Source organism: Siphateles boraxobius, unplaced genomic scaffold (genome assembly GCF_051911475.1).
Source record: "Siphateles boraxobius isolate OS27281-9 unplaced genomic scaffold, OSU_SipBor_1 6, whole genome shotgun sequence".
NCBI lineage: Eukaryota > Metazoa > Chordata > Actinopteri > Cypriniformes > Leuciscidae > Siphateles > Siphateles boraxobius.
Window position 1 is genome coordinate 23,713,615 of NW_027509186.1, and position 9,112 is coordinate 23,722,726.

The 9,112-nt window shown below is 37.7% G+C and overlaps 1 protein-coding gene across 1 annotated transcript; it reads right to left on the reverse strand.

Moving 5' to 3' along the window:
* Positions 1 to 1,293: 1,293 nt before the first annotated feature.
* On the reverse strand, positions 1,294 to 8,016 carry ppm1da (protein phosphatase, Mg2+/Mn2+ dependent, 1Da). Its single transcript, XM_077208312.1, has 6 exons — positions 7,401 to 8,016; positions 5,562 to 5,790; positions 4,837 to 4,961; positions 2,824 to 3,005; positions 2,510 to 2,740; positions 1,294 to 2,404 (listed from the first exon to the last, which is right to left on the reverse strand). The coding sequence occupies exons 1-6, from the start codon at positions 7,882 to 7,884 to the stop codon at positions 2,027 to 2,029; spliced, it is 1,629 nt and encodes a 542-aa protein (XP_077064427.1). The 5' UTR covers positions 7,885 to 8,016; the 3' UTR covers positions 1,294 to 2,026.
* Between the last annotated feature and the right edge of the window lie 1,096 nt (positions 8,017 to 9,112).

A 9,112-nucleotide genomic window follows, 5' to 3' on the forward strand; every position in this document is an offset into this window, starting at 1 on the left:
GTTGAGCATCGTAGACGAGTAGCCAATAGACTGATGACAAAGGCGGGCATTTAGTCATTTCTGACCAATCGGGGGTGGCAGGAGCTGTTTAGGTTTTTTTTTTTTCCTGAATAATTCTGATGTGTCGTTAAAATTAACATTCACAACATGGTGGAGTGTTGTATAAAGTAACGTTTATTTTATTCGCGGTCTTACGCACATTTCGACATTTAAAATGCGCAGAGCAGCCTGGATAAACCTGCATGATACATCACGTCACGGTCACGCTGATGTGTTTATTTACATCGAAATATCGCGTGATGATCACTAACCGAGCTACTTCGCTCATCCTCGGCTTTTTCCGGAAAAAGAAATTAAGGAAGCTATGAATAGTGGTTCTCATAACTCTCCTGTGATCTTTTACTGGAATAATTTATACAAAATTTCAAATTGAATGGTCCTTACAACAACATATTTTCCCACCAATAAAGTAAAAGAAGTGTCTTTCAAAATAATATTTTTTTTTTAACCTTTTAAATATTTTATGATTAAATATTAAATTCATATTGACACAAAATGCTTATTTTCCCAAGTTCACACCGAAACTGTTTTTCATTTGTTTTGGTCATGTTTCTATACTGAACTATGGACAAATATTGACACATTTACTAAAGATAATATCCAGCAAGGTGTATCGTAACCATTAAAGGCATTATTTTTGGATACTTTGATTTTGACCCCACTAAAAACAAAGCTTGCTTTGTGATCAATTTATTTTCTTAGCAAATTTTATATACATAAATGTAAATTCACCAACAGCAAAACAGATTTTCTTTTTTTTTTTAAAGAATTTATAATGTAATGTAAATAAAATGTACCTTAACATTATTTCTTCCTCAGTAAATAAGGAAGCAAGTAAAAACAACCTCGATTTGTAATTAATTTAATTTGTACACTCTAACTGTTGTATAAAATAATATCATCTTACCCTCATGGTCTTTTTTCTCTATCTTCTCCTATTGTTCCTGTTATTTTTCTTTTTTTAAATAATTAACTTTTTTTCTTGTGTATGTTCAAATTACATTAAACATATTGTTCATGTATTTTGTGTATTGTATACAAAGTTGTATATCATTAATACCATCTCTATATGGTTTGCAGGCATAATAATATATCTATTTTTTTAAAACTTCAAAGCATAACTTAAAATTATTTAAAACTGCAATATTAGAATAACTTAAGATGCTTAACTGAAATATGATGCGGTAACTGAAATCCTCAACAACAGTGGTCAATGTTTTTATTAACAAACAGTTTTTGTTGTAAAAAAAATTTATTGACATGTTTATCATAGCAGCACCTTCAGTTTAGAATCAGAGAAAAAAAAACAAAGTTAATGAAATACTTTGAAAAATTAAAATAAGCGTAATGTTTAAAATCCATAATATATAATTAATAAAGTTCATGCTTGCATATAATATTTAAACTTTATGACGGAGGGTTAAGACATCAGTGAACACTACACATGATGCACCGTTCTTCTTATTCAGTAAAATCATATACAAAAAAAACTATAGCATTGATCCCAAGAAGATGAACTTTTTTTGAAACAGGTGACACGTAAGCTGCAGGGAAATATCTTCTCAGAAGATACCGTTTCTTTTTTTGGTCATTTTTCCTCACAAACTTTCCATCTTCCACAAAGACTGCACAAATTCAACTTAAAGTGCAAAAATCCCTAGTTGACCAATCATGCCTACCTGACAGACCTTAAGCATTACAAAATTGGACACAAAATGTAGGAAAAAACTAAAACTCATTTAAAATCGAACAAAACACGTTTTCTTTTCATTAGTCTACAAAATATGTAGTAAAACATACATAAAACACACTAAAACATGAGTGTTGTGAATGGAAGTTAGTGATTTTTCTTTTGACATGGTTACTTGCTTCAGGATTTGGTTTCTCAGTAGCTTATATGAACTATGAATAAAGTCTGACTATCCAGCATGAATGTACAGATTGCATTGGAATAGGCCCACGAATGTCAACAAACACAAACAGTAGTCTTCCCATGCTGCTGAAGCAGCGTCTGGACATTTTCAGACTGTTTTTGACCATTACTTCCACTGTCGCTCCTCGCAGAGGACTGTAGGCTCGGTTTCTGTGAGGATGTACATGAGGACTCATGTAAAGGGGACTGGGACAAACTACGACGGGGTTTCTTCAGCTCAGGCGAGGAGGAATCCTCTAGCATCCGTTTGCCTGTAGGCACTCTATCACAATTGGCCTCATTTTCCAGTGAGTCATTACAAGGCAGGTCCTCACAGCTTGTAAGGCTTTCAGGAGATGATTCAAATATTGCGCTTGTATCACAGCTGCCATTTTTCTTCTCTGGGATGTGCTGTCCTTGAGAATCAGGAACCTAAAAAAGAAGGAACTACATATGAAGCTTGAGTGTGGGGTTATTTTTCATCTTAATCTACACTGCTGTTGTATTGTCAATTTGAAAATCATAAATGTTCCTAACCTGAGTTGGCAAAGATTCAGTGCAAGATTCGGGAACAGAGCCCCACTTTGGTCCCTGTAGATTATACACAATCTCATAAGGTGGCAAGCACTCACTGGATGTCCCGAACGGCTCCAAACAGATAACAATGGCACTGGTATTATCAGCACGGAGCATGCGTTGACGCCATCTCAGTAAGGCATGGTTCACAAGCAGAACGGCATTTGAAACATTTTCGTTTTGGTTCTTCGCCTGTTGAAATAAACATTCAGGTAAACGAACGCTTTTAAAAGAAGATTACAATCTTAGTTAAAGCATCATTTTACATTATTCACCTTGGCATTGTCATTGTCCTGACAAATAGACACAGCCTCCTGCGGTGATACCATGTTCCATAACCCATCACTGCCTAAGATGATGTAACGGTGCTGCTTCAAATCTAGCTTGATAACAGCAGTATCAGGCTCTGGTGACACAACAAACTCTCCGCTGTAGAAGTCGTAACTCCACAGATCACCTGAAAACATATTCGTGTACATTACATTACTGGATATGAAGAACAACAACAAAAAAACTGATGTAAAAATCAGGTGCATTTGGACACATTTATTCAGTTAAAGGGACAGTTCACCCAAAAATTCTGTCATTAATTACTCACCCTCATGTCATTCCAAACCCGTAAGACTTTCGTTCATCTTCAGAACACAAATGAAGATCTCTCTAAAATCTGAGAGCTTTTTGTACCCTCCATATACAGCTACACAACAGACACTTTAAAAAGTGCATAAAGACATCGTTAAACTAATCCTTATGAATTGAGCAGTTTAGTCCAAATTTTCTGAAGAGACACGATCTGTTTATAATGATGAACAGATTAAAATAAGGCTTTTATTCACATAGAAATATTCATCAACACACTTCAGTTGTGGTAATCAGAAGCTCAAGCATGTTTGCTTGACGTCCGAGAACCAATGGTATATTCTCATGTGTTACGCAGCACGTTTGAGCTTCAGCAAGAACCAATGAGGTTCATTCTCATGTTACGCAGGATGTTTGAGCTTCAGCAAGAACCAATGAGGTTCATTCTCGTGTTACGTAGCACGTTTGAGCTTCAGCAAGAACAAATGAGGTTCATTCTCGTGTTACGCAGGATGTTTGTGCTTCAGCAAGAACCAATGATTTTCATTCTCTTGTTACGTAGCACGTTTGAGCTTCAGCAAGAACAAATGAGGTTCATTCTCATGTTACGCAGCACATTTGAGCTTCAGCATGAACCAATGATGTTCATTCTTGTGTTACGCAGCATGTTTGAGCTTCAGCATAAGGTTTGTTTTCTCGTGTGAAGCAAGTTGGGTTAAGCTTGTGTTTATGTTCGCTGATTTATGTGCATAAATTTATGTGAATTAAAGCCTAAATTAAACTGTTCATCAAATAAAATGATCAAGTCTCTTCACAAAATTTGAACTAAACCGCTCAAATCATATGGATTAGTTTTACAATCTCTTTATTAACTTTTTGAAGCGTCAATTTGGTAGTTGCATAGACTGTGCATGGAGGAACAGAAAGCTCTTAGATTTCATAAAAAAGATCTTCGGAAGATGAATGAAAGTCTAACTGATTTGGAACAACATGAGTGTGAGTAATTAATGACATCACCCATTTTTTGGGTGAACTATCCCTTTAAGTTTTGATTTGCATTATAAGGTCTATAAAACCTAGGTTGGTCTAACAGTAGTATTATTCAGCAAAGAAATACTACACAAATTAAATAAAGTAAAATAAAATAAAATATTTTTTACTTTCTATTCTTGTCTAACTATTCTTTAGTCATTCCTTATTAAAGCTAAAAGTTATTTAGCTAAGGACAGTGAGAGATTCTCTTTTTCTTTTGTTGTCTGATTAACATTAAGAACAGAGACAACAGTAGGTATATTAGGCTCCTGTCACTTTAAAACCTAATGCCGGGATCTAATATATTGACATCTAATTTTTTTCCCAACTGTTCACGGCATGTTGATGATACAATTGAGTTTGTATTTGTCCATTCAAGTGTGTTATGATGACAACTCCATTAACTGTCCAGAGCATCACTCACGCTGGCCCCAGGCCATCACAGTCCTTATTGTCGAGCCCTGACAACCTTGCTAAACCTCTAATCAGCCAGTGTTGCAATTACACATTCTGTTTGTTGTTGCTAAAGAACAGTTTATCATGGTGGCATGTTGCAATTTGTAGGACAGTACACAATCCCTGCTGACTTGTCAGATGCATTGAAACTCCACATTGTCACTGTTTTTCCAAAGATGACCTCATGTTACAAAATAGCTTATCCCTCATGTGCACCTTACCAAGAGCTCGGGCCACAGCCAAGAATGGAATCTGATCGATGACGGTGCTCCTTCTCACTGGCCCATTGTGGGTGAGTCTGGGTCTCTTCCACACGACCCTATTGACTCCAGACTTTTTAATGACACTAGAAGAGAGATGTGACAATGATCAGTTGTGGATCTCATCATAGTTTAAGTTTAACATACAAAAAAAAAACTGCTGACCAAAAATATCCATACCTCGCTCTACCCAAAACTAAGCCTGACCTCAAATAAAATTTGATCACTAGAGTTTAAACACTACCCTAAGCCATTATTTAATATTGAATGTTGGTCTATATTGTGTTGATATGCTTAAGTTATTTTAGCCCAAAAGACAAAGAAAGTTTGTGATTAGATTAAGTAAATGAGAACAAATGCGAGTCAGGTAATGTTATCTCATTTTTGAAGCTCTGAGTGCACAAACAAAAACCAGTCTGACCACTGCAGACACACATGGTTGAAGTTTGTGTTTTCCTGATGATTGTTGACATGACAAAAGGACGATGATGGTTACATGTTAAGGTTAACCCAAAATGACCAAAACATGAAAGTCTACCATCAAATTATAAAATAATCTCTTCCATCTGTGTGGCTAACACATGCCTCCACACATCTTTTATCAAAAGCAGAAGGTACCAAAAGTGTGTAAATACAGTTTGTTCAGATTAGTTGTGTCTGACTAACTGTTTGAATGAACAAATCACCTGCCACCGAGCCCCTCTATTCTCTGCCTTTCCTTCGGGAGGTCAGGTTTGTGGTCCTGCGTAATTTCCACTGCTCCAATCAACTCGTCAAAGGGGTCATCGTGCACCCCCAACACTACTGCTGAGTCCCCAACGTGGGCAACATACATTCGGTCACGTCGTATTACGACGATACTTGCAGTTGTGCCTGATGTGCTAGGAAGTCCTGTAACCGTCTTTGGCCATTCCGCTATAAGAAAGCAGATTATATTTTTCAAAACAGATCAGTAATGACTTAACCATTCTATTTAAAACAGATGCAAAAATTAAGATTTTGTTGTAGATGTGGGAGAAAAAAAGGAAATAAGTCCAAGCTGTATATTTAATGCAACGGGAAGTGCATTTCTCGCCCAGGCCCTGGTTATTTCTAGGCTTGATTACTGCAATGCTCTTCTAGCTGGACTTCCATCATGTGTTACTAAACCTCTACAAATGATCCAGAATGCTGCAGCCCACCTTGTCTTCAACGAGCCCAAAAGGGCTCACGTCACTCCTCTGTTCATCTCACTGCATTGGCTAACACTCGCTGCTCGCATCAAATTCAAAGCTTTGACGCTTACTTACACATCTACCACAGACTCAGCTCCGTCCTACTTTCACTCCCTACTACAAGTCTACGTCCCGACCCTACCAGAAGCCTACAATCGGCCAAGGAGCGACGGCTCATGGTGCCATCACAGCGAGGCACTAAATCACTCTCCAGAACATGCTGGTGGAATGATCTCCCTCCCAGCGCTCGTCCGTAATGCAGAATCCCTGACATCATTCAAAAGACAACTGAAAACTCATCTCTTCCGTGAGTACTTAACATAAAAAAATAAAATAAAAATAAATAAAAAAATCTTCTTCTCTTTTAAATCTTTCCTTCCCTTTTAAATCTTCCCTTGTCTGGCTTTTGCTACTCTGAGCAATGGCTGAACTTTGTATTTTGAGCACTTCTTGCGTCGTTCTTCCCTCTTCACGGTGACTTGCTTGCTTTAGTCCTCAGATGTAAGTCGCTTTGGATAAAAGCGTCTGCTAAATGACTAAATGTAATCACTCTGAACTTAAAGGGATTGTTCACCCAAAAATAAAAATTCTTCATCATCATCATTTACTGACCCCTAAGTTGTTCCAAACCTGTATTAATTTCTTTATTTTGCCAAACACACAAAAATATATGTTTTGAAGAATATGGGTAACCAAACAGTTGACTGTGAAAAAAATACTATGGAAGTCAATAGGGGAGAATTTTCATTTTTGGGTAATCCCTTTAACTTGGCTCCATTGCTATGTTGTGTATTTCATACTGTGTTGTCTTTATATTGTTTGATTTTCGTGTTCTTTTGGTATTGCATGACAGGCTAGCCACGTGTTGACAAATTGCGGCGCACCCAAAATTAAAAAAACTAATAAAATTAGTCTTCATATTATGTACATAATTTACACTAAAGTATATTTATTACAACATCTGTTAATTTATTTGAGTAAAAACGAAAAATGCTATGTGCATCTAGAAAACTAACTCAGATTGCAGGTGTCAGGAGTGTTGAGCTGTGATTTCTGCCTGTAAGCATGATACTATCTGATGTGCTGCCACTTAAGTTCAGATGTTTATAAATTGTTTGGTGTGACCTGCAGGAATTGTGCCAACTTCTTTAGGCGGGATGCATCTGATGTTGCAGGCAGCCCACATTCAAAATGTGCTCCGACTCTCTACCTTGCAATGCACGTCCAAAATGGCAGGGACTTAACCCAGCAGCGTTAACAAGAACATTATGTAAATATGTATGTAACCTAACGTTCAATTTCACAACTTACGTAATTTCTTCCACATGGCATGGTGACAAGAGATGAATCCCTTTCGCAAAGCCGCACACACCTCGTCGTCGTCATCAGACCAAAAGCCTCTTTGTTTTTTGATGTGGCCCCACAAATGGTCGCGAGCAAAGCGCGCGGCGTCCGGACCCCCGTGTCCGTCGAACACGGCGAACATAGACACAGCCCGCGGACCACGGGTGTGTTTGGATGAGCGAGACGAGGTGGGCATCGACGCCTGCTGAAGAGTAGAGCTAGGATCATCATCTTGAACATAGGTAACAGTGATAGATCCAGGAATGGAGTCTTGGATTGAAGCGTCGTGGTTTTGGTCTTTTGCTGGTGCCGCGATCTCGCCACGTTCGGCGGCGTCCAGTTCATCCTCACTCGGCTCATCCTCCTGTTTCATCGTCACTAAATCCTCCATGTATTTCCTACCGCCTTGGTCATAATAAATACTGGCTCGACATGAAAATGTCACATCCATGTTTTGATCAGATAGAAAGGCCGATAGAAGAGCAGCGTTTAATGTTAGGACTCAGGCCGGGTGCGCGTTTTCCTCTTTGTTTACCTTCGATGTTGTGGGCATGCGCAGAGCCATCATGGTAATTCACGGGTCACTGAAAGACTTTATTTGACCTTTGGTTTGACGGAGAAGAGCCATTGAGATTGCTTTAACATAAAAAAGTATTACAATATTAACAAATATAACATCTATCTATCTATCTATCTATCTATCTATCTATCTATCTATCTATCTATCTATCTATCTATCTTAGGTTAGTAAATATAGTAATGGAAAGCATGAAACATCACACAGATCTTTCAATGAAATATTAATTTTTTTTCTTCCAGCGCCTGTATTGCAGTTGTATTGATATGGGAAATTTTGTATTGACTTTCCAGTCTGTCCCATGACTCCCATGTGGGTTGGGATGAGTAAGGGCTGCGCACACACGTGTACAATAACTTAGTTATACACAATATTTAACTTCCAGAAAAAACATATTTTCCCACTATATTAGTCTTCAACCCCTTATGGACACTGTGGGAGCTCTCTCAATATGATTACAAAATATATTTGTAATGAAATCAACATTTTCCTATTAATCAGATGTCAGTCACACTAATTCAGTAATTGCAAATGTAGAAAAACAACAGATATAATTTGCAATTCCAACTCAGTTTTATTAACCCGACTGCAGGAAAAACAACAATTACGTATACATTAGAACATTGACTGAATAGGTCATCAAAATAAAATATAACTGGTGTGTTTTGGTGTGTGTGTGTGTGTGTGTGTGTGTGTGTGTGTGTGTGTGTGTGTGTGTGTGTGTGTGTGTGTGTGTGTGTGTGTGTGTGTGTGTGTCTGTGTGTGTGTGTGTGTCTGTGTGTGTGTGTGTCTGTGTGTGTGTGTGTGTGTCTGTGTGTGTGTGTGTGTGTCTGTGTTTGTTTTTGTTTTTTTTTCTGGATGTGCGTGCGCTTCGTGGCAAAGAATTAACGGGGTTGAGTGTGACAGGGTTGTGATTTTTTGCTGGCCACTGCTCTACATGTAGTGAATAACAGGAGAGCACATGACATGCATGATATTAATAAATCATGTATATTGTTGAAATAACAAAGATCATTTTCACAAGTAATAAAATTTTATTTTTATTTGAGGTAACAGGGTTGAGTCGTTGAGCTTGACAACCACAATATCACAATTCTAAATA